The sequence below is a fragment of the Muntiacus reevesi genome, chromosome 12 (genome assembly GCF_963930625.1).
Source record: "Muntiacus reevesi chromosome 12, mMunRee1.1, whole genome shotgun sequence".
Lineage (NCBI taxonomy): Eukaryota > Metazoa > Chordata > Mammalia > Artiodactyla > Cervidae > Muntiacus > Muntiacus reevesi.
This window is the reverse complement of record NC_089260.1, coordinates 74,694,049-74,719,308: the sequence shown is the minus strand read 5'-3', so window position 1 is coordinate 74,719,308 and position 25,260 is coordinate 74,694,049. Positions and strand designations below refer to the sequence as shown.

General features: G+C 53.7%; 1 protein-coding gene across 2 annotated transcripts in view; it reads left to right on the top strand.

Annotated features, from left to right (window-relative positions):
* The window catches only part of AGO2 (argonaute RISC catalytic component 2), a 91,419-nt gene that overhangs the window by 39,318 nt on the left and 26,841 nt on the right, over nt 1–25,260 (top strand). For both annotated transcript variants that reach the window (XM_065903367.1, XM_065903366.1), the window contains exons 2-11: nt 3,079–3,274; nt 11,165–11,285; nt 16,134–16,315; nt 17,969–18,105; nt 18,570–18,704; nt 19,354–19,441; nt 20,947–21,094; nt 21,735–21,854; nt 21,998–22,120; nt 24,654–24,787. In XM_065903367.1, the coding sequence (XP_065759439.1) occupies nt 3,079–3,274; nt 11,165–11,285; nt 16,134–16,315; nt 17,969–18,105; nt 18,570–18,704; nt 19,354–19,441; nt 20,947–21,094; nt 21,735–21,854; nt 21,998–22,120; nt 24,654–24,787 (1,384 nt within the window). The remainder of the gene's footprint in view (nt 1–3,078; nt 3,275–11,164; nt 11,286–16,133; nt 16,316–17,968; nt 18,106–18,569; nt 18,705–19,353; nt 19,442–20,946; nt 21,095–21,734; nt 21,855–21,997; nt 22,121–24,653; nt 24,788–25,260) is intronic.

Here is a 25,260-nt window from a genome sequence, read left to right as displayed (position 1 = left end):
ATGTCTGTTTAGTTTTATTTATTTACTTGTGACTGTGCTAGGTCTTTACTGCTATATGGGCTTTCTCTGGTTGCAGTCGGTGGAGACTACTTTTCGCTGCAGTGTGCAGGCTTCTCATTGTGGGGGCTTCTCTTGTTGCGGACCACAGGCTCTAAGCGGGCAGGCTCAGTAGTTGCAGCACGGGCTTAGTTGCTCTGTGGCATGAGGACTCGTCCCTAACCAGGGATCAAACCTGTGTCCCCAGCACTGGCAGGTGGAATCTCATCCACTATGCCACCAGGGGAGTCCCCACTCCACTGCTCTTGCCTGGAGAATCCCCATGGACAGAGGAGCCTGGTGGGCTACAGTCCATGGGGTCACACTGAGCAAGTAAGTGTGTGTGTGTGTGACTGAATCGCTACCCTGTATACCTGAAACTTACATGATCTTATAAATCAACTACACTTCAATTAAAAAAATTTTTTTAATTAAAAAAAAAAACCTGAAAGTGATTTGTGAGCTGGGACTCCTTTCCCTGTGGGTTGTGCTCCAGTTCCTGAAGCTGCCCTGTAGCTCCGTGCCTGGACCTCTCCAGGGACATGCAGGTTCAGCCTTGACACCACACTCACAGCGTTCTTCTCGCTGGATAGAACCCACCTAAGAACAGGGGTCTCGTGCCTGTGGGCACTCTGCGGAGTGCAGAGAGTCTGCATCTGTCCTTGGGGAGCGAGAGGGGCCGCTCCTTGGCGTGGTGGGGACCCTCATCCCGTGACGCCTGCTGACGGTGGAGAAGTAGGCACAGTGATGCGCTGGGTGACCGGCACTCAGACGTGCTCCTGGGAGGTGGCACGCGGGCCTGGGCCCCCCTGTGTCCTCTGTCTCTGGGCCCGGGAACGCTGCGTGCGTGGGGCACACAGGCAGCTTGTTGCAGTGACTGGCTGCTGTGAAAGGCTGTGAGTGTCATCTGTGAAGTCACACTAGCCCCGTGCAGAGACCGGAAGGTCTCCAGGTGGTCTGACTCAGAGAGATTTAATAACCCTTAGAGCATGTTTGTTTTCTCATAGAAAGAAACCCAAATAGAAAACAAGTAATTCAAGGACTCTCTGAGTTTTTTTGTTATGTCAGAAATACAGTAAGAACAGCTTCTATTATTTTTTGTAGAGTGCTTTTGTTTCCCGTGAATGTTAATAGGGACTGAAGTACATGGAATTTTTTTTTTAAATGAGGACTTTTTTGAAGCAAAGATATTTGAGCGAAAATTTAAGGTATTCTGTTATTGGAATTTGTTTTCATTGGTTTTTTTCCCTCCTTAAAACCACAGCTTGAATTTTATTAATGGAATTACTGAAAATTTGAGTTGAGATGAAGTTTCTTTTATTTATTTATTTTTCATTTATTTTTATTAGTTGGAGGCTAGTTACTTTACAATATTGTAGTGGTTTTTTATTTATTTTTTAATTGTCTTTGTTGAGTGGGAGCACTCCTACACTAAATTAATGGATTTAAAAGTCATGGAGGAAAGATACCACCATGAGGATCTTGGTCCCTTTAACGACCCTCTGGCCTTGTCTTCTTTGCTAATAATTCACACTGCTCCATCTTTAATCTCTCGTACGCAAAGAAAGAACCAAAATATACATAACAAGTATGGTAACCAGAGAGGTTTATAATTTTCTTTTTTAAATTTTGGTGTATATGCTGCATTTTAAGTCATAAACTGGCTTACTGTTGAGACGCCCCCTTTGTGGGGAGGTGATCTTGGTCTGTGGTAGAGAAGGGAGTGATTAGCCTTGGCTTCCAGGCTGAGAGATGGCAGGCGTAGTCGAGTGCCGTGCTGACCCAAGCACAGCTGTCAGAAGCCCCTGGGAGAGGGGCGTCGTGGAGGAAGTGGTCCTTGGGATGCGGCATCACTGCGTCTGTGTGACTGTTGGTGTCGGGGAGACTTGACTTTGTTGACTCTTGGTGTTGTGAACCCCCTCCTGCGTGACTTCGGTGGTCCGTCATAGAGGACACTGGTGACCTTCCTTCATCTGAGTTGGGTGCCTCTGGTGTGAGTGGGAGTGGTGGATCCGGTGTGTCTGGGCTCATGTGCATCACATGCACACGAGCTTCTCGTGGTCCGGCTGGGCTTCTCGTGGTCCGGCTGGGGAGGCCGAGGGCCAAGGGTGGCGGCAGCACACGCGGCAGACTCGTCCTGGAAGCGGAGCTCAGTGAGCTGGGCAGACGGGCTGTGGGACTGAAGGAGCTGCTCAGGGTTTGTGGGCGGGAGCGGCGTGTGCGGGGCTCAGAGGCGCGAGCTGGCTCTTGGGGGCGGCGTTGGTCTGTTTGCGGCAGGAGATGAGGCCGAGGCACGAATGCCTCAGCGTTGGGGCTGCGTGCTGGGGGCCAGAGAAGTGTTTGCATGGAGTGAGGGGGGCACCTGGATGACATGTCACCACCAGGATGACACGGGAATCCAAGCTGAGGCAGAGAGAGTGAAGTCGCTCAGTCGTGTCCGACTCTGCAACCCCATGGACTATAGCCTACCAGGTTCCTCGGTGTATGGAATTCTCCAGGCAAGAATACTGGAGTGGATTGCCATTTCCTTCTCTGAGAGATCTTCCCAACTCAGGGATTGAACCAGGGTCTCCTGCATTGTAGGCAGACGCTTTACTGTCTGAGCCGAGGTGGATAGGAAAGGAGGCGTTCAAGGGAAAAGCAGATGAAATTGATGAGCACTGTTGAGCAGTCGGCCGTGGAAAGTGTGTGGGAAGGGTCTTGACCGGAGCAGGCCGCAGCTCACTCACTGATGGAGGCGCAGGCGGGGGGAGGGTCTGAACTGCGAGGAGCCCGTCGTCCTAAGAAGTGAGGAGGGCTGAGGACAGTGTGCGGGAGGAGGCCGCCGGGGGTCGAGGAGCGGGCGCCTTGGGGGGGCCTCGAGCTTGGTGCTTGGGGGGCTCTGTGACCAGGTGGCCCCAGGCGGGAGTGGGGTGAGCTCCAGGAGGAGGAGGTGCCGTGGAGAAGGCGGGAGGGCGTGCCCGCGGGCCTGTGGGGCCTGTCCCGGGTGGGAGGCGGCGGGCAGCCAGGCCCTGGGTCACGGGCGTCCTCTTTGTGTTCCAGCGCTCGCGCCTCCTGCTCCGCCACCGCCACCCATCCAAGGATATGCCTTCAAGCCTCCACCCAGACCCGACTTCGGGACCTCCGGGAGAACAATCAAGTTACAGGCCAACTTCTTTGAAATGGACATTCCAAAAATTGACATCTATCACTATGAGTTGGATATCAAGCCAGAGAAATGCCCAAGGAGAGTTAACAGGTATTCTGTTTTGTCTGTCTTTTAAGACGAATCCACCCTTCAGGTCTCAGCAGATCCCTTGGGACCTCTTTCCCTCAGAGAAGCTTCCATTGTGTTCTTTGCTTTTTAACATTCTTGTGTTGAGATACAGTGAGTGCACACTGTCAGTGTGCAGTTCAGTGAGGGTTCACCCCAGAAAGCTGCCCTGTAACCCAGCCCCCCACAGCGTTCTGTGGTCTGCCCTGGAGGCGCCCTGCCCGCTGGGGTGAATGGAGGCGCCCGGCCCGTGACAGAGTCGCCTTCGCCCTGCTCCTCTCACTCAGCGGGCTGTGAGCCTGACCTGCGGCTCTGTGCAAGTTGAGATCTTCTTGCTCTTTCTGCAGAGGAATGTGTAGTGATGCGATTATTTTCATCATTCATTTCCTCGTCCTTCCATTCGGTGCTCCGGTGCTCTGCTGTGATGAATGAAGCTCCTGGGAACATACTCGTTCAAGTCTTTCTTGTGGACCAGTTTTCGCTTCTCTTGGGTGAATACCTGGGGGTGGAGTAGGTGGGTCAGAGGGTAGTGCAGCTTTAGCTGCGTGGGACGCCGATTGCACCGTCTCCCGCTCCCAGCAGCCATGAGGCTCTGCTGCCCCACGTGCCACCATCAGCACTTGGCTCAGTTAGTCTTTGGGATTTTTGCTATTTCAGTGAGGGTGTAATGGTTTCCTCAGTTCAGTCGCTCATTGTGTCTGACTCTTTGTGACCCCATGGACTGCAGCATGCCAGGCCTCCCTGTCCATCACCAACTTATTGTGCATTAATTTCCATTTCTTGATAACCAATGAACTGAGCACCTTTTCATGTGTTATTTTTTAGTAAAATATCTGTTGAGGTTTTTCCCCTATTTTATGGGTTGTATTTGTCTTGCTACTGATTTGTAGGGCTTTTAACTAGTATATTCTAGGTTTGAGTCTATACTGGAAATATTTTCACCCAGGCTGAAGCTTGTTTTTCTTTTCACTTTTCATTTCATTTTCTTTTGTTGTTCAGTTGCTAAGTCGTGTCCGACCCTTTGCAACCCTGTGAACTGCAGCACGCCAGATTCCCCTGTCCTTCACTGTCTGCTAGAGTTTGCTTAGATTCATGTCCATTGAGTCGGTGATGCCATCCAACCAACTCATCCTCTGCTGCCCCCTTCTCCTGCCCTCAGTCTTTCCCAGCATCAGGGTCTTTTCTAGTGAGTTGGCTCTTCTCATCAGCTGGCCAGAGTATCAGAGCTTCAGCTTTAGCATCAGTCCTTCCAATAAATATTCAGGGTTGATTTCCCTTAGGATTGACTGGTTTGATCTCCTTGCAGTCCAAGGGACTCTCAAGAGTCTTCTACAGCACAATTTGAGAGCATCAGTTCTTTGGCACTCAGCCTTCTTTATTGTCCAACTCCCACATTCATACATGACTACTGGAAAAATCATAGCTTTGACTATACTGGTCATTGTCGGCCAAGTGATGTCTCTGCTTTTTAATACACTGTCTAGGTTTGTCATGGTTTTCCTTCCAAGGAGCAAGCCTCTTTTAATTTCATGGCTGCAGTCACCATCCACAGTGATTTTTGAAGCCCAAGAAAATAAAGTCTGTCACTGCTTCCACTTTTTCCCCCATCTTATTTGCCATGAAAGGAGGGGACCAGATGCCATAATCTTAAGTTGAGTTTTAAGCCAGCTTTTTCACCCTCAAGAGGCTCTTTAGTTCCTCTTCACTTTCTGCCATTAGAGTGGTATCATCTGCATATCTAAGATTGTTGGTATTTCTCTCAGCAGTCTTGATTGATTCCAGCTTGTGATTCATCTACCCCAGCATGTCACATAATGTACTCTGCATATAAGTTAGACAGAGTGACAGTGTATAGACTTGTCATACTCTTTTCCCAGCTGGTTCGCGTTTTGAACCAGTTCCATGTAAGGTTCTAATTGTTGATTTTTGACTTGCATACAGATCTGTCAGGAGACAAATAAGGTGGTCTGGTATTCCCATCTCTTTAAAAATTTTCCACAGTTTGTTGTGATCCACACAGTCAAAGACTTTAGAGTAGTCAGTGAAGCAGAAGTAGACATAAGAGATGTGTAGTAAACAGGATTCAAACCTTCTCTGGGGGACCCAGAAGAATTTCCAGTTCATTTACCCTTGTGCAAACCTGCCAGTGATGAATCCTCCCAGCATTTTTTAACATCTGAAAATATAGTTAACTTTCTCCTCATTTTTGAAAGGTTTTTGCTGGATGTAGAATTTTACACTGGCAGTTTTCCCCCAGTACCTTAAATTAGATGTTATTACATTGGCTTTTGGGCTTCCCTGGTGGCTCAGATGGTAAAGAATCTGCCTGCAATGCAGGAGACCTGAGTTTGATCCCTGGGTTGGGAAGACTCCCTGGAGGAGGGCATGGCAACCCACTCTAGTGTTCTTGCCTGGAGAAGCCCCATGGACGGAGGAGCCTGGTGGGCTACTGTCCGTGGGGTCTCAAAGAGTTGGACACGATTGAGTGGCTAAGTACACTCATTATCTTTTAATACTCGTTGTTTCTGATGGAATCTCAGGGACTTGTTCTGTTCTGTTTTTTAATTGTAGTTCCCCAGTATGTATCTGCCTTCTTCCTCCAAATACTTTCTGTTTAATTTTGCTTTTCAGCAATTTGACTGTGATGTTCCTAGGTCGAATTTTCTTTGTATTTTTCCTTCTTGGGATCCTTTAGTTTTTTTGGATTTGTATGTTTGTGTCTGTTATTCGGGTGAAATACTGGCCATCATTTAACTATTTTTCCTGTCCAATTTCCTCCTCTCCTACCAGGATTGCAATTCTGTGTGTGTTAGACCATGTGATACTGTCTTGTGATTGTAATTAAAAAAAAAAAAGGTTCCCCTTCTTTTCTCAGTTTGGGTAGCCTTCATTGGTCTCTCTTTAACATGAATTTATTCCTCCCCACTCTATTTTGGTAATATCCGGTCTTCTGTGGTAACCATCCAATAAATTTTTCTCATTTATATACTGTACTTTTTGGTCCTAGGATTCCCATTTGGTTCTTTTTCATAGTTTACATTCTCTGCTATTTCTCATCTGTTCATTCTCATCTTTTTTCTTGATGACTTTGAATGTTTTTATAGTAATAGCATATTTATTATAGTAGCACGTGTCTGCTGATTACAACATGTGGGTCATTTCAGAGGTTGTTTCTATTGGCAGGTTTTCCCTTAGATTACATGTCACCTTTCTTGGCTTATTCACGTGGATAGTGGGTTTTTTGTTCCCTGAGCATCATGTATTTGCTCTTTTCTCCGGTACCCAGCCGCATGGATTCCCATCTCTGCTGCTCCTGTCTCCTCAGGACAAGACTGCTGCTCTCTGACGCTCCTGTATCCTGTTGTGGTTTGGAAATTACTCCCAGCAGAGTGAATGTCTGTTTTCCTTCCCCCAGTAATCACAGTCCTAAACTGCCTCAGTTCCAGTGCCATAAATGGTTCTCATGTTTTTACTAGTTTTGTAGGATGGGAGGATAAGTCTTCCTACTTTGTCATGGTCAGAAACAGAATTCTGAGTTGCAGTTTGAGAAGTCAGATTGGTTACCTGGTTTGTACTGGTACCCTATAAAATACTCTTTGCTGTAAATTTTTTCCTGATGAGTCTTTGTAAGAGAAAGAATGCTTGGGGCTTGTTTTCCCTTATCTGTAAAACTAAACAGTTGGATGGACTCAGTGCGGCTCGTACACATTGTTTCAGACTTTTTAGAAAGTGACTTGGTGTACTTGTTAAAATAAAAATAGTACACACCCTTTGACCCACCAATTCTATTTCTGCGTATTTATCCCCAAGAGATGTGTCTCCAAACAAACAATACTTGACAGTTATATGAGGTCCTTTAAATACGTGCTTACTAAAAATGTGTGTGTAAACCAGGGTTTTGGGCACACCTGGTTCAGACAGCTTTGTTCATGAAGGTCTTCTGGGGTCTTTTACTGTGCCCTACATGCTTTGAGACGCTCCATGAATGGGCGGGCGTGTCTGATTTTGAGTCTCCTTGGGACAGAATCCTGTGAGAATCTGTGATTTGGATATACTCTTAGAGCCGGAATGAAGGCACGGAAAAGCACGTCTCCTGAGGTTTGGCTTGGTGTGGCGGCAGTGGGCTCTTATTATGCCATCAACCACAGTGTACAAGAAGCTTTCTTTTATGAAAATAGGCATGACTAAGGCTTTGTCATCTGGCAGCAGAAAAAGGCTGATGGTGACTAAAATGGGATGTGTGTACCTGACTCTGCTCCCACAGACCTGTTGTAGTTGTGACTGCAAGGTTCTAAAGTTGCCCCGTGTCTAGAAATTGAGTCAAACAGGAAGTAGCCCCGATGAATCTTGAGCCGTATGTTTGTGGCCTGGCCAGCCCAGGCACTAGTGTGCCCTGCTGCTCGCCTGGGTTCAGAGCAGACCTGAGGGCTGCTGCCTCCTCCCGTGTGCGCCTTCAGCGTTCATTTTGCTGGTGACTCTGATGGACCTTGGCTCAGGTTCAATCTCAAAAGTGTAATTAGTCAAAATAGCTTGGAAAACGTCAGAAGTAAAGTTTTTGTGTTAGGAGAACCCATGACGCGCTAGCCCCTTGACATAGTCCCTGTCTCCAACCGTGCTACCACTGTGCAACCTCCAGTGTGCCCTGGGCTGCGGTGGGGGCCAAGGGAGACGTGGTTCGTGTCCCCAGTGGGCAGGGCAGCGCTGGAAGACGGGAGCCCGGAGTGGGCGGGAGTCGGACGCAGGAGGTCCGTGCCGCAGGCTGTCCCCCAGACTGACGCCGTCCAGGGAGACCTCAGAATCCCGTGTGCTTCCACACTGCAGTCTGTGTTAAAGCATGCGTCAGTTCTGAGTTCCCAAAACTTGTGCAGTGCACATAGTAGGCAGTTAATACATTCAGCCCTGAGGCTTTGTGCAGCACTGGGAGAAAAATGCCATCTACACAGGTTCTGATGCGCCATCATGAATGCTAGCCCAGTGTGCCCTCACCCCTGGCAGTGCAGTAGTCACCGTCCTGAGTGGAGCTGTGGGAGGGGGTTCGGTGTAAGGCGGGGTCCGTCTTCTCAAGAGGCTTCTAGTGTCCCTGTGGCTGCAGTTGGTCACCTGCAACAGCCAGTGCCCAGGGCTGGTTCAGGCCATGCAGGCCTTTCCGCCAGCACCGGAAACCTTCCCAGGAGGCCAGAATTAGCACTTCCGTGCTTAGACACACAGGGTGGGCTGCTCGAAGGAAGAAGGTGTGCTCCTGATCTCCGACTGTCCTTTCCCTCTTACTCCTCTTGAGCTCGGTGAAGTGGCTCCTGAAGAACCCTGAACAGGAGCTCAGTCTGTGCAGGGGAAGCGGGGGCCGTGCAGCCTGGCCCGTGTGGTTTGCAGCCTGCTGCTCACAGGAGGAAATGTGCACCAGTCCAGGCTTCTCAGAAGGTGGCTTCATACCCCATAGATCTTTGACTCACTAATCCTGCTTCTAAGTGTTTATCCCAAAGATGTGTGTACAAGCACATCTAATATTGTCATGGCAAAAAGAGAGAGGGAAAAGAGATCGTTTCAAATCACCCCCTGGGGATGCTTAAATAAACACACTGTGGACCACTGTGAAACCATGGACAGCAGTGAAATGGAGCTTCACAGTATGAATACCACAACCGGAAGTATAGACAACCATATGGTTTGTCAATAGTATGTTACAGTATACAATGCAGTAACATCTCTATCTCTAGACTTGATGCCACTTTGTATATATAATGACAAGGGAAGGTCTTAAACACACATCCTGGGAAAACAGCAAGCTCCAGAACCATGTGTTTAAAAACGTAATAGGTTGGTTGTTTTGTTTTTTAATGTACCTATGTATTTGTGTAAAATGCGTAGGTTTGAAGATGATAAGGTTGCTTCCGGGAAGAGATGGAAGTAGAGCTTCTCTGGGCAGACTTAGCGCATTATCCATGTTTGAAATTCACAATGGGAGTGTGTTAATGCAGAAATTTGTGTAATTAGAGATTAACCAAAGAATATATTAAAAATGTTTAGTGAAGTATATTTTTATAACTGGAAATTTGTATAGCTCTCGATCTCCCTTGCGTGTTTCACTCATCACCCCTGAAACCACATGTGTTTTCTGTTTCTATGAGTCTCTCTGTTTTGTTATGTTGGCTCGCTTGTTTTGTACTCTGTCCTGTCTCTCTGCTCCTTCTCTCATAAGTGAGATGTCTGCATCTGTGCGTCATTTTCTGAGTCCTCGAGTCTGTCCTGAATTCAGCTTGTCTGTCCCTCCACTGTCTCTGCCACGGTTTCTGCATCCACTGTGTTCTTTTTCAAGAATGTGCCTACTGGCCTTTATCCTTCGATATTTCCAAATACACTTTACAGTTTATTAAATCCTGTCAGATAAAAATTAGCCCCTCTGGATTTTTATTGGGATCGAAAGAGTGAATTTACTTGGGAAATTGAATATTCCTGTCCATGAATATGGTTTATCAGTTAGTGGTTTTGTTTTTAAGCATCTTATGGTGTTTTCAGTGCCCCGATAAAGAGTCATGTATGCCTCTTGGCACTAGCTGTCCCCTGCCCCTCATCCCCTGCACACTTGACCGTAGGGAAGTCTTCCCTTCATTGTCATAGACTTCACTGGTCCCTTTAGGGAGGACCACATTGGTTTGGCTGATTTACTCCAATCCTGGGGGAGAGAGGAGCCATGAAGGGTGTGGCTTTCTCTTATTTTGTTCTGCATCTGTGTTTATAAGTGAGGTTGTCCCATAATCGCCTCGTCGTGTTTAAGAGAAAAGTTGGGGCGTGTGCCCTCTTAATTCTGTTCACAATAAACTTGAATTCAGTTGGGTGATTTGTGCTTTGAATGTGGGTGGGACATCCCAATAGAGCCATCTGGACTTTAAGTTGACGGTGAAGTCTTGGCCAAGAAGATGGGGTCCTCGCAGCTTGGGGAGCAGTGGTCTGGAGACAGCGTGGAGGCAGGGGCCACCCTGCCGTGGGTGACCCAGGGTAGTGTGTGGGGCGGCGGGTGAGCCTGCACCCCAGCTGTGGGTCGGGGCGGCGGGGTCGGGGTCAGAGCGGCACCAACTGTCCTGGAGGCTTCATACCTGCTGGGCTGGGGTCTCTTGGTGGGTGTCAGAGGCTCGGTGCGTTCCTCATGAAGCCAGTGAGGCAGAGACTTGCGGCAAGGCTGAGCCCCGGCACGCCTCCCTGTCCTCTGCCCTTGACAGAGTCAGGAGGTGGGCATGCAGTGCTGCTCTGCTGGGAGTGCGGAGAGGCTGGTGGGTGGACAGGTACGCAGAGCGGGGGCGAGGTGGGGTCACAGGCCGCTCAGTCCTCAAGTCCCGTAGCAGAACAGCTGCTTCGTGCCCGCTGGTTTCCTGCTGCCCGAGGAGCTGACAGCCCCAGAATCTTTGTCACTTAGAACAGCAAACCTCTGTGTCAGGTTCAGGGTCTTTGTTCCAGAGCCCAGACTGAAAAGGCAGCAGCACCCAGAGCGTGTTCTGCAGCGGGTTACAGAAGCGGGAGGCCAGGCTGCGCTGGCCCCCGGTGTCGTGGGGCGGGAGTGCTTTGTCACGGGCAGGGGCCTCGGCCTCAGGAGGGGGCGCGCTGTCTGCTGGATAGGTGCGCGCAGCAAGGGCATGGAGGGGCTCTCCCGTGTTTGAGCCTCGGGGTGAGTGAGCGTCAAGCACCCAAGGGTCTAGTTTGGTTTCTTGTAGATGGAAGTTGAAAGTCAGGTTATTTATTTATTTTTATTTTGAAAGTCAGGTTATTAAAACGAGCCACAGGGCTTATAAAAATTGCTTAAAAACCTGTGTCAAAAGAATGTCATCCTTGTATGCCCTTTCCCTGGTTTTACTGACGTTTTATGCAAATTCTGTCTTGTTTCAGGGAAATAGTGGAACATATGGTTCAGCACTTTAAAACACAGATCTTTGGGGATCGGAAACCAGTGTTTGACGGAAGGAAGAATCTCTACACAGCGATGCCCCTTCCGATCGGGAGGGATAAGGTGAGCTCATGGAGGCGGGTTTGGGTGGAGCAGTGTGTGAGCGGTCAAGCCTGCTGTCTCTCTGGTCACACACGGAGTCACTTCCCCCAGGGGCAGAGAGCCCCCAGCAGTTGTGTGCTTCACGGCAGGGTCCACAGATGCCACCTTCTGTGGGCTGTGGTTTGCAGCGGCAGAGGGTGAAGTCATCCAAGTCCAGGGAAAGACACCGAGAACGTCCCGAAACCATGAAACTTTTAAATGAGAACCACACATGTGTGCACACATGCTCCAGACCAGCCCCAGACAGGAGCCTGCATCATGGGGTGGGTCTGTGACGACCTAGAGAGAAGTGTGTTCGTGCAGGTGTAGACAGGTGCCACATTGGCAGCAAAAGCAAGCGGTCGCTCGGCAGTAACTAGCCATTCATCCAAAGTGATACCATGATTCATCAACCTGGGGTCGTGGTTGGATTAACATGTCACCTCTCCTTATTGTCTTTATGCTTGCTGTGGCTTTATTTAAAAGGCAGTATCCCTTCTGCCTAGCACCTGCCACTTCTTGGCACGTCTTCCAATCAATGGGCTGCCCTGCTTTGATAGGTGTTGTTTGTAAGGGAGGAAGACCGAAGATGGCGTGGAAATAATTTTTACATGTACGGGTGGGAGAGGGGAACAACATCAAAAAGCAAACAAGTAATTGAACAATTATCCCAATAAGACTGTAAAAGCTGATTCCCTTCAGGAATGATGTACACAATTAGCCTCTTACCAAAAGAGTCTCTGAGAAGGAAAATAGCTCAGAGCTTAGAGGATCTGAGATCTGAGGCTACTGCCCTGTGACCTGCAAGTTCTCTGCAGACAGGACATTGTGGTTTTGCTTTTGCATTTTAATGATAATCTTAAAATGACTAAGCTCCTCTACTGGGCTGGATGGCCAGCAGGGCCTGTTGTTTCAGCTCCCAGCGGCATGGCTGGGAATTGCGGTGCTCTGATAGGAGGCCTCCGTTAGGACTGAGGCGAGGCGGGGCAGTGATGAGGGCCCCTGAGATAACAGCCTGCGCCTCACCAGTCCTGCCTGGCTCTGGGGACCAGATGCCAGCCGGTCAGCTGAGCAGAACCACCTCTTGCAAATGAACATGCTCTCTGCCTTTGAAATGGAGCTTCCCTCGTGCTCAGATGGGAAGGAATCTGCCTGCAATGCGGGGGACCCGAATTCAATCCCTGGAGAAGGGAATGGGTGGACCTACCCCAGTCTTCTTGCCTAGAGAATTCCATGCAATCTATTCCATTTAAAGTGTATTAGTTACAAAGTTTTATGTTTGATTTGCACATTTGTTTTTGTTTAAAGTTGTATAAGAAAGAAAAACCTAAGGAGTTTACTCACAGTGTTTTCTGTTCGTATTTATAATTAGGTACTGGGGGGCCTGAGGGATATTTTTCTTCAGAAGGGGTGGGGGAGGACGTGTGGTGGTCAGAGCTGAGACACGTCATTGTCGACGTTGACACAGGGCCGGGCTGGTAGTGGGTGCGAGCCAAGTGCCTTCCTGGCCCCGAGTAGTGGTGGCGCCTGGGGTGAGCTGCCTCTTCTGCCCCCTGTGAAATGGGAGATGGTGTGGCAGCCCCCTGCCAGGGCCCTTGTGCCCCCACAGTGAATGAATGCACCCTGAGAAGGCTTCTCCTCTGTTTGTGTTCCCCCGCAGCCCTGGGGCCTCTTTAAGTGCTGGTCCTGGTTCCAGGTCTGGGGTATCTACAGCTTCAAGCAGCTCTCCTGGGTGATGCCCACGCTCCTGGCCCCAAATCATGCCTGGGGGGCGTCAGGGTTTAAAGTACTTAGTCACAGCGCCGGGAGCATGGCACACACTTAGCAGATGCTAACAGTGAGGGTTCGCCGCTGTCGTCTTCACCGCTGTTGTGTGGGGTGTCGGTGCCCACAGCAGCACTTTGGACGTTTCACCAGGTCTTGGTGGGCGCTTTGCATGTGTGCTCATTCGTGTCCAAGTCTCTGTGATCCCATGGACCGTAGCCCGCCAGGCTCCTCTGTCCATGGGATTCTCTAGGCAAGAAGACTAGAGTGGGTTGCCATTTCCTCCTCCAGGGGGTCTTCCTGACCCAGGGATCGAACCCGCGTCTCCTGCATTGGTGGGCCAATTCTTTACCATTGAGCCACTTGGTGTCTCTTAGCTTGAAGCCCACCCATCTTCATCCTTTCCTCAAGTGGGCTTAGAGAACCTGGCCACAGCCTCAGGGTCTGGTTGGGGTGGAGTCTCCAGATTCCAGACCCCTCCTTCCAGTCACCTGTAATATCTGTCACATATTTGCAAGGTGCAGAAATTCACCTCTTCTGTCTGGGAGCTCATGTGAGATGCTGCCCTTTTCTATTCCCATACATTCACATCTTGTAGCAGAGTGTCGTCTCTTTTTTCTTCCCCTTTTATATGTGCTCTTTTTCCCATACACTACTTTTTTTGCATCACAGGCACTTGTGTAGTAAGAGAGGAAATCCTTTTATGTCCCCAGTTGCCCTGAGTCTGCTGGCAGCTGCCCGGGGTGTCCACACCATGCCCGGGGCCCTGACCCCGGGCGGGCAGCTGTTGCCCTCCACTCCTCATCTCTCCCGCCAGCCCTCCCTCCTCCATGCCAACCCCACGCTGGCTGAAAGCCCCCCGCATGCCAGGCCTGCCCTTCCCTTCTCTGTGCAGGAGACCGGGGAGCTGTGCGGGCTGCTCGCCATGTAGATGTCGCTCCGGCTCTTCTTCAGCAGGGACGCGACATGAGTTGCAGCCGGGAGTGTGTTCGCTTGTTGCCCGTGATGCTCCGCCAGTGGGTCTATAGACTTCTGGGCGAGCGGTGCTCCCGGGCCCCCCGGTGCTCCCTCCAGCCGCAGGGCAGCTCCAGGCGGGACCCTGCTCTGTCATCCCGGTGATGCACAGACAGGAAGGACCCAGCATGTGACTTCCGTGTGTCCACAGAGGTCGGCCCTTGGGGCCATCTCCTGTTTTCCAGGCCTGCGGTGGTGCCTCTGCTGACTGCCCACGGTGAGAAGGTGGCGGGAGGCGTCTTCCTGGTCACGGCTCCTGTGCGCTGGTGCCCTCGTGTGCACGGCGTCTGTGATCCAGGGGGCCACCCGCTGTCCCGTGTTACAGATGGCATCCTGGAGGAGCCCCCTGCCCGGGTCAGGCTGCAGAAGGTGGCCTCTTGAGGCGTGTCTGACATAGAATGTCGCAGAGCCTGGAGCTTCTTCCGTTCCCTTTCTGCTGGGGACCGAGAGGAGGCTGGTCTGGACTCTACTTGAAAACAGGAGGACCTCTTCCTGAAGGGAAATGCCCCTCCGAATCCCCCCTTGGTGGGATTATAGAGGCATTTCTGAAGAATGACCTTAACAGGCATCTAATTTAGCACCAGTTCCCGAGCATGGTGGGCGTGACGTGCCCGCTGGAGTCATGTGTGAGGGGAGCAGGTGTGAGTCCCCGCCCACCTGCTGGCCGAGCTCTGCAGCTGCCTGCGGGTCTCTGCCGGCCGCACTCACACCTCCCCTGGCTGACGACTCAGGCTAAGCTGATGCTCTCTTGACGGCTTTCATCAGCTGTGTGCGCGCCCTTAACATGTCCTCTGTCTTGAGACAAATCTTACTGTAGCAGCCTCTGCGGCTAGCTTCTTCTGTTCAGTGTCAGGTGCTTGAGATCCGTCCACTGGGAAGAACGGGCTCCTTTTCACACTCTGCTCATCCTTGGCCAGAGCCCGGGCCGTGTCCTGTTTGGGGCCTGCGTGCATCCTAGGCGTGCGGGGCTCCATGAGTTCTGGTTGCTACTCTGGGGTACCTGAGTGGGGGTGGCAGTGCAAGAGGGAGTGCTCCCCGAGGCTGGGGGTGAGCGGAGGGATGGTGCAGGCGTTGGGGGGGTGGTGCGAGGGAGTGAGAATGAGCCCCCCAGTCATCACGTGTGAGTGGCAGGGCCTCTGACACCAGCCCCTGTCTGCCCTTTCATGGTGGTGGTTGAAGCTGCTTTCTCTGCCTTCTTGGCCCTCGTGATGCTGGTCCCGCGGCGCTTCTGTGCGCAGGTGGGCACAGACAGCCCTCCAACAGTGTCATGACCTGTTTGCCCGGGGCCAAACCATCCACCGCCATCCACATCCTCCTCTCACTGTGGTCTCCCTTAGCGACAAGTCTAATCCAGTAGAAAGGTTGGGAATGTCTGTCCATCTCGATCATTGTCAGTGTCTTGCTCTGTTTTATCTCGAGTCTGTTCTGAGAAGGCTCGTGCTCATGATTTATTCACTGCAAAACTAGCTTATGGACTCAGAGACTCAGGAAACAGGAACCCTCCCCCGCCCAGATCCACTGCAGTTTTCTCAGTCCCACCAGAGAAAGAATAACTGCCCAGGACCCCCAGAGAGCTGCCCACACCCCCTTCCTCTGTCCCAAGAGCAGCCTTGTTTGTACCTGTGTCCTGCTTTCCCCGTCCTGGGGTTACCTTCTCTCAGAAGCTGCCCCAGCCCCCAGCGGTGCTGGCCACTGCCTCTGGCCGCCACCATGTATCTGGTCAGGCTTGGGAGGCATGGGACCTCCGGGCGGGGGGGGGGGGCGGGCATGCCCATCCCTGTGCATCTGGATGAAGGACTGGCTGAATTTCCCTAACCTCGGGCGTTCTGGAAGCCAGCTGGCCCCGGGAGGGGTGTGGATCCTTCCACACATAGACCCACCACCCGCAAGCGAGGTCTGCACTCAGCATCTCCCTCTCCACCCTGTGGAGGAGCTGAGCGGGGAAATTTGCGCAGAAACTGTGCTTGGCTGGCTTGGCCACAGGGAGGCACCTTTCAGGGAGGCTTCCTCAGAAGGAAGCTTGAGTAGCCGTGTGCTCGGGTCCCCTCCCAGGTGGAACTGGAAGTCACGCTGCCGGGAGAAGGGAAGGACCGCATCTTCAAGGTGTCCATCAAGTGGGTGTCCTGCGTGAGCTTACAGGCGTTACACGATGCACTTTCGGGGCGGCTGCCCAGCGTCCCCTTCGAGACGATCCAGGCCCTGGATGTGGTCATGAGGCATCTGCCGTCCATGAGGTGAGGACCGCCCATGGGGTGGGGGCTGGAGGAGCAGGAGGGTCTGCCTCCAGCGCCCTGTTTCCTGAGAATGTGAATCTGGTCTCCCAGGATGCACTGGGCCTGGGGGTCAGGGTGGTGACACACGCGGGCTTACAGGGCGAGGGCAGCAGCAGCGCCAGCCAGGAACATGAGCTGGCAGGGCTCAGTCAGGCACGCACAGCACAGTCCCACCGGAGGAAGCCTGACTGCCCAGGCCTCCCCGGGAGCTACCCTCACCCCCTTCCTGTGTCCCGAGATAGGCACACACTCCCCGTCTCTGGGCGCAGCCGCTCCACCCGGCACGTGCGCGGGGTCCCGCTTCTCGGGCGCCCGCACGCCCGTGTCCCAGCTCCGTGCTCAGCTGGCCTGCGCCACATGGCGGAGCCTCTCAGGACCATGGAGGTTTCCCACTTTGGCTCTGTCCTGTGGAGTTTTTCCCCCACTAATCAGCACATTTGAACCTGCCGGGACAATTGGGACAGCTTGTAATTGACCAGACAGAGGCTCAGAGTTGCACAGGTCCCCATGCGGGAGCTTGGGCTTCTCCCGGGGTCGCCTCTTCCTTCCACATGTGTCCTGCACAGTGGGACCCCGGAACTGTTTGAATGATTAAGTAAAAGAGGGAACATTTAAAACTGAAACGAACCTCCCAACTGCACACTCCCAACCCCGGCCAGAACTCTAAGATGTGAGTGTAAGAGGAGACGCCTTGAAGGGCCGGGTGGGTTTTTACAGGGGGCCCTGCTCTTCTGCAGATAGAGCAGCCTGTCCCTCAGGGCAAGGGTCCCCTCCCACCCCCAAGTGTAGTCTGTCACTGCTTGAAACTGTTGCTGGGGGGAAGGTAGGTAGGTGAAAAAAACAAAAAACAACTCTTAAGGGTTGTTGCCAAAATGTCAAATCCATTTATTAAATGAGCAGCAGGAATTGCTGTGATTTCCCGCCCGCCCCGCCACCACCCCCCCGAATTGCTTTGAATTAATCACCAAGTTACTTTTATCATCAGGAGGAAAGTCTTTGGAGAAAGTGGAGAAAGAGACAGGATGAGCACGTCTGTGGAGAGGTAGAGAGCGGGCCGTGTGTCCTGGTTGGCAGCTGCGTCTGCAGGCAGCGGGGTCTTCCCTTGGGGACCCTCAGCGATGCTGCAGCCACTGACTGCTGCCCTGAGAGTGTGGGGGCCTCCAGCTCTGAGCCCTGGCGGGAACTGGCCCCAGGAGGGGTGTGGGTCTTTCCACGCGTAGACCCACTACCCCCAAACAAAGTCTGAGTTCAGCATCTCCCTCTCCACCCTGTGGAGGAGCTGAGTGGAATGTCTGAGGCCCTGGGGCTTGGTCTCTGAGAGGTCCTTGGCCTTCAGCGCCAGAGGCCCTGAGGCCCGGGTGGGGCCTGTCCAGCTGGCTGACTGTGGTCACCTGAACCCCTGTCCCCCTCCCTGCCCCACCCTCTGCCCGAGAAAGGTGTGAAGTGCTGGCTGCAGGCAAGGCATCAAGGTGGGAGGGTCCCATGGGAAATGGAAGGCAGGACCGGGCCATGTGCCCTCAGCTCTCGGGGGGTGTTCTCCCGCGTGTTCCCTGTGTGTGGGACATCCACAGGGTGCGTGCCTGCTGGCACCCCCAGACGAGGCTCCCATTGCAGGTACACCCCCGTGGGCCGCTCCTTCTTCACGGCATCCGAGGGCTGCTCCAATCCTCTGGGCGGGGGCCGAGAGGTGTGGTTTGGATTCCATCAGTCTGTCCGGCCTTCTCTCTGGAAGATGATGCTGAATATCGACGGTAAGCAGAGCCCCGGTGCCAGGGCGGGGTTCAGGGGGAGGGCCCCTGAGGCCAGCTCCACACACACCTGCTGGTGCGCAAGGGCAGCAGCGCTCTGGCTCGACCCTCAGAGCCTCTGCAGGGCCCGCTCCCCAGGCGGTGGCTCAGGCAGCTGCCGGGGCTCCCGGTTTCCCCTGTGCAGGAGGTGGTCAGAAACTGCCAGAAAACCCACGGCTTGTGGCCATCAAGCCCAGCTTTACTCTCAGAGGGTGACCTTAGCCTCTGCCGGCACCTAGCGCTGCCCTGGCTGGAGTGGGCAGTGGCAGCCTGTGCCCCAGCGCAAGTCCCCGCTGCGGGTCTGCTCCATGGGCAAGGGCCACGGAGGCCAGGTGCCCTCCCGCCTGCCGGGGGCTCAGCCGCGGGAGGGGCTGCGCCAGGTGACCCGGTCACACCTGTGCTCCCGTCTCTTCTCTTCCCGCCCACAGTCTCGGCGACAGCGTTCTATAAGGCACAGCCAGTCATTGAGTTTGTTTGTGAAGTCTTGGATTTTAAAAGTATTGAAGAACAACAGAAACCTCTGACAGATTCCCAAAGGGTCAAGTTTACCAAAGAAATCAAAGGTAAGCAGCTGCCTGCCTCAGGCCCGAGGGGCACATGGCCGAGGGGGCCCACGTTTCTCCTTGGAGGTAGAGGCAGTTGACGTTAGACCCGTTAGCACGGGGACGGGATGGCCCGTGGCGTCCGAACGTGGAGGAGAGCGGCCCAAGGTTGCAGCAGGACATAACCAGCGTCTCAGAAGTTTCAGAACGTTGGCTCCTCACTACTTGGGGTGTCTGTATGCATCAAGCCTGGTCTCCACTTGAGGAGGTGCAGTCCAGGGCGCCGTGGCCAGACTGGGTCCTCCTGCCCGCCATCTGGTTGCTGGAAATGCCTCAGAGCCCACCCCTTGGCACCTGTCCTTCCCGGGGGTGTACAGAGGCCAGCAGCAGGGCTTTCTGCTAAGAATAACACCGCAGGAAGCACAGAAGGCCATGGGCGCAGACACCACGCTCTCATTGGAGCCCCGTTGTCTGTTGTCTCTGAGCACAGGCCTTGGGCCTCACCACCCCTGGGCCAGGGGGCACCCCTGCGGGTGAGATGGCCCAGCCCCAGACCCTCAGTGTGGGTCTGCGGGTGAGAGTCCCTTGAAAGCCAAATGGTCTTTGGTGGGGTGTCGCGACAGGTCAGGCCTAGTCTTCATGTTGAAGCCCAGCCGCTCTGTGTCCTCAGGTCTAAAGGTGGAGATAACGCACTGTGGGCAGATGAAGAGAAAGTACCGCGTGTGTAACGTGACCCGGCGGCCGGCCAGCCACCAGACGTAAGTCCCTTCAGACTCACCCAGCCACCGGACGTGAGTCCCTCCAGACTCCCCCAGCCCCTGGACGTGTCCCTCCAGACTCCCCCAGCCCCCGGACGTGAGTCCCTCCAGACTCCCCCAGCCCCCGGACGAGAGTCCCTCCAGACTCCCCCAGCCCCCGGACGAGAGTTCCTGCAGACTCCCCCAGCCCCAGGACGAGAGTCCCTCCAGACTCCCCCAGCCCCAGGACGAGAGTCCCTTCAGACTCCCCCAGCCCCTGGACGAGAGTCCCTTCAGACTCCCCCAGCCCCTGGACGAGAGTCCTGTCAGACTCCTCCAGCCAGTGGACGTGAGTCCCTCCAGACTCCCCGCAGTGACTGGACGAGAGTCCCTCCAGACTCCCCCAGCCCCCGGACGCGAGTCCCTCCAGACTCCCCCAGCCCCAGGACGAGAGTCCCTTCAGACTCTCCCCAGCTCCGGCCGCCTCTGTCTCTCAAAGTCCAGACTCTGCACCATGACTTCTGGAAGTATGCCTTTGGCTTAGTCGATTCCATACTTTACGTCGTGGGATAAAATTGTGAAATTCCTCGTGTTTGGGGCAGGAGTGGGGGTGAGATGGGATATGGTGGGGGTGGGTGTGGGGACTCCTCGTCAGTTTTCCTTGAATATTACCGGCAAGACAAGGGCCTTTTGGGCTCATCTTCCAGCCCTTTGCACTGAGCAGGGGTCTAGAGGGTAGTGGGCATGAGTGTTCACTGCCTGGACTCAGACTGTGCCTGGCGCCCCATCACATCACAAGCAGTGTGGGGTCCCTGTCGAGGTAGTAGGTGTCCTGGCCTTACGGGTGCTCTGATGCCTAAGCCGTGTGGCCCCCTGCACCCCACCTGGAGGCCTCCTGGGTCTAGTGAGGACTTGTTAGTTTATTTCGTAGTCGTTCCAGGAGAAGCACCTGGTGTGTCACTGGGTACTGGTTATAGCAGGGCGCCCAGGGCCCCGTGAAGCAGGTGGCCACGGTGAGCCTGCGTCCTGGTCCCTGTGCCCGGCACCTTTGGCCCCTGCCTGGCCTGTGTGACCGCAGAGGCCCAAGCTAAAACAGTTCATCCCTTTTGCTGCCCTGTCTAGAAGGTCTCGGATTCTCTGGGGCAGGCTCTTGGAGCATGCAGCCTGTGAACGACTTTCGGAGTCGGTGCGAGGGGGGCTGGGATGTGCACAGACCGTTCTTCCTGGCTTTGTCTTTGTCTGGATCCTTTCCATGTCCCCTAGATGTAGGTGTCTCTTGTGATTACTGCATATTGTGGGTGTGGGGGTATTTTCCCCTTTCCGACTCTGGAAATGAAACAAAAGTGTGGGATTTGGGGATGTTCCTGATGACCCAGAGGACGTGGTTTGGTTTTGACTCCCAAGAGATGCTTTGGATGCTCCTCTGCCTCCTTCATCCCTGAGAAAGCAGACCCAGAAAGGCTACGTGAGCAGGTGTGTGTGGCCCGGGGCGGGCTCTGAGCCTGAGCAGTCTCTCTCTCCCCTAGGTTCCCGCTGCAGCAGGAGAGCGGGCAGACGGTGGAGTGCACGGTAGCCCAGTACTTCAAGGACAGGCACAAGCTGGTTCTGCGCTACCCCCACCTCCCGTGTTTACAAGTCGGACAGGAGCAAAAACACACCTACCTTCCCCTGGAGGCAAGCCCCCGCCCTCTGTCTCTGTGGGCTGGGCCCAAACTTTGTGACTCCCGCCACTGTGGGACCTCGGGCAGGTTCACAGACGTGGTCCAGCCTCAGTTTCCACATTAATAAGATGGGTTTGGTAACTCACAGGATTCATGTGAAGGTCGGGAGCATGTGTGTGTGTGCCCAGCAGCCCCCTGGCACAGGAAGTCTAAAATCCACTTCTGGTTTGAAAAATCCTCCTGGGAAAAGATCAAATGCTGAAATGGAGACGCGCGTTCTAACTATCTTCTGTTAGTGTTTTAAATTCTCCGTGCTTTCCCAGTGGCTCGAACATCTGGGCCATGGTTGGGTTTTTCCCATCTGTGTCCCCGCCCCCCGTCTGAGGACGGGGTCCACACACCCCTGCTGAGGACGCAGGCCCGCCCGCCCTGCGGCTGTGTTGCTTCCCCCGCGCAGTGCCCAGGCTGTGTCTGTGTTACACCGGCTGTCCTCAGGGGGTTCTGCTGTGGACTGGAGGGCCTCCTCGGGGCTGCCGTTCCTAGTGGATCTCAGGAACATATCCCCACCCCCGCCCCACTAGGGTCTGTGCTCAGCCCCAGACCCTCCCGCTCCCCCAGCCCACTGCTGACCCAGCTCTCGCGTTTCCTCGCAGGTCTGTAACATAGTGGCGGGACAGAGATGTATAAAAAAGCTGACCGACAATCAGACCTCAACCATGATCAGAGCGACTGCCAGGTCAGCCCCCGATCGGCAGGAAGAGATTAGCAAGCTGGTGAGCGTCCTGTCGTCGGTGCAGGCTTCGGGTGGGGACAGGGTCCCCGGGCATGGCACCCTGTTGCTCTGGACAGATGCGGCTTCTGGAAGGACGCAAAGATCGCCCCCCGACTCTGAGCCTCTTGTCTCTTCCCTTTCAAGATGAGAAGTGCCAGTTTCAATACAGATCCATATGTTCGTGAATTTGGGATCATGGTCAAAGATGAGATGACAGACGTGACCGGACGGGTCCTCCAGCCGCCCTCCATCCTCTACGGGGGCAGGGTAGGTGGTAGGCTGGGCGGGGCCATTCTGTGGGTGTTGGGAGTGTGTGACGGAATGCAGACAGTGAAGCAAGAGCGTCCAACCCCCTTCCCCACCCCCAGAGGTGTAGACCATGGTCAAGGTAGAGTTCTAACCCCTTTTCCCGCCCCCAGAGATGTAGACCGTGGTCAAGGTAGAGTCCTTCCTGCTCCCGTGTGAACCTGTAACAGCTGTCAGGCTTCGTAGAGGACTGGTTTCCTTGACCCTTTAAAGTTTCCTGAGTCCCCCTTTTACTTTTCTAAAGGTAAACTTTATTATCCCACCAAACTTTCAAAAGCATCATTCTTTGTGTGAGGGGGACGCAGTCAGTGATGAATTGTTATCCACCAGTTCCCTGCTGCTTCTCTGCTTTCTAACTGTTGTTTGGGTGGTATTTGGGAACAGGTACCTCAGTTTAGTCACAGGCACAATTCTGTTTTTGCACATTTGACCTCTGGCTCTGGTCAGTTTGATCCTGACCCTTGAGCCCCATAGGGCTCATGAGAAATTCTTCTTTTCTCCTGGGTTTTTCTCCAGCAAGGTGGTGGGTAGGCGGGGGGAGGTGGAGCGCAACTTCAAAGGTCACAACTTTGGGAATTCCCTGGCGGTCCAGTAGTTAGGACTGGATACTTTCACTGCCAGGACCTGAGTTCAATCCCTGGTCAGGGAACTAAGATCCTACACACTACGTGGACCCCAAAAAGGAAGAGAAAAGCAAAAGTCATGGTGTTTGTCCATTAGGGAGCACCCATGGGAATCTGCGTTCCGCCTGACTTGACACTGTTCCACCTGGTGGAGTGGGGCAAGCTTTCATTTTGTTTGGTTTGCAAGTTTTCCCCTTTCTTATTTTAAAATGCAAGTTCTATGTATAAAAATGTTTAAAAGTTCAAAAAATGCAAAGAATTATAGGGGAAAATACCTCTTTTTTCGCCAGATCCCAGCTGATCTCCCAGGGGGCAGTTTTCTTTGTAAAATCACCCTGGGGATTATCCTTGCGTGTTTTTTTTTTTCCACTCCTTCCTGTGTGCATAGCAGTGTATTAAATACAGTTCTATACCTTGCCCTTTTTAACTTACTTTTCTCTTAGATCACAAGGAGGTCTTGGAGTGCGTGTGACACGGGCTCCCTCATTGCTTTAGAGTGTTGCTAGCTAGTCCCCTGTTGGCGGGGTACGCCCCCCAGGCCGTGGGTGTTTGGGGCTGCTCCCTAATCTCTGCAGGAGGCCTCCTGGCTCCTTCTCAGCCCCCTTGTGTGCCTGGGAGCCCAGACACTGGCCCTGGGGCACCTTCCTGCAGCCCAGCAGGGAGGTAGATTGCCCTTCGCACGACAGAGGGAGTGAGTCCTGGTATAGCCAGGGCTGCAGATCCTGCATCTTTAGTGAAGGCAGTAGGTGTCTGGAGAACAAAACAGCTCTTTAACCTTGCAGGAATGTTAGAATCCTAAGGATTCGAAGTTTTTCATGCTTCTAAATGAACAAACTTTTCAAAATCTCTTAAACATTTTCTTGGAAGTAAACACTTCTCATCACCGGCCCTATGCATTGTCCTGTCAGATACAACGTTAAATGTCCCCCAGAAACGTTCCCTGATGTCTGGAGTCTGACAATAGCCCACACATGGTGGTGGCTCTCTTTCTCACAGGAGGAGGCTGGCCAGAGCAGGGTACCATTTTAGGAAAACATATGAAACAGAAACATTCCTTAATGTTTGATTTTTACCGTATCCTTGTATCACTTCAGTAGGAAAAATAAAACAGTGACAGACAGTTAATGACCACAGTTCAGACACGCCGTGTCCCGCGGGGCCTCAGGCCCGCAGGCCCCGCTCCCGCTCCCGCCAGCAGCCCTTCCCCGCCACCCCTTGAACTCCGGCCTCGCTTAGAGGCAGCTCACAGGTTCCCTAGGCGACAGTCAGCGTGGAGACCTGGTCCTTTCTGGTGGAGAGACGACAGAATGAAGCGGATGCATTATCCGTTTCTGTTCTCCAGTGAACAACGGCGGGCAGTGGGGAGCAGGGCACAGGGGGCGGTGACTTGGTCCCCACCGGCTGGTCCGCCCCCAGGCGTGGGGCTGGGAGAAGCACCCTACTTCCGTGCCCTGCCCTGGCTGGTCCTGGAGGAGGGAAAATCCTTGGAAACTCCTTTCTGAGACAGGGGGCCTTCCTGTTCCTCCAGGCTACCTGTGAGGGTGGGTGGGGCTCTGGGCCCTCCCTGCTCACCCGCCCACCCTCTTCCTCTGTCCGTCCTCCAGCAATACTCTGCCCAGTTCACCTCCCCCACCCCACCTCCCCGTCCCTCCATCCTTGGTCTGTGCATCCGTCAGGCCCTCCTGGGAGCACCTGGCGGCCCCCACAGGCCCCCACAGTGCGGGGCCGCTCAGCGCTGGAGGCTGCACACAGGCTTGGCCCTCAGCCTCAGGAGCTGCCCTCTGCTTGGGGCCCAGGTGCAGTGGGGACAGTGACAAAATCCAGGTCAGAGGCCTGTTTTCTCCTCACTCTGAACGTCTCGCCATTTGCAGAATAAGGCAATTGCCACCCCTGTCCAGGGCGTGTGGGACATGAGGAACAAGCAGTTCCACACGGGCATTGAGATCAAGGTGTGGGCCATTGCCTGCTTCGCCCCCCAGCGCCAGTGCACGGAGGTGCACCTCAAGTAAGGCTGCCTGGGGGGGTGTGGGGACCGCGGGGAGGCCTGCTCTGCGGGGCTCTGCGGGGAGGGCGGGGCTTGGCGGAGGGCGTTGCCGGGTGGGCCTGGTCAGGAAGGGGGAGCTTTGCTTCTCAGACTCCTTGTAGGAGTGAGTGTGCAGAGGTGCAGCACCAAAACAGTAGATGAGAAGCAAAACAGTAGATGAGGAGCAACTGTACGCTCAGTCGTGTCCGACTCTGCGACCCTGTGGCCTGTAGAGTCCGTGGAATTCTCCAGGCCAGAATACTGGAGTGGGTAGCTGTTCCCTTCTCTGGCGGATCTTCCCCACCCAGGAATAGAACTGGGGCCTCCCGCATTGCAGGTGGGATCTTTGCTAGCTGAGTCACCAGGGCAGGCCAAATATACTGGAGTGGGTAGCCTATCTCTTCTGTGGATTTTCCCGACCCAGGAATTGAACCTGGGTCTCCTGTATTGCAGGT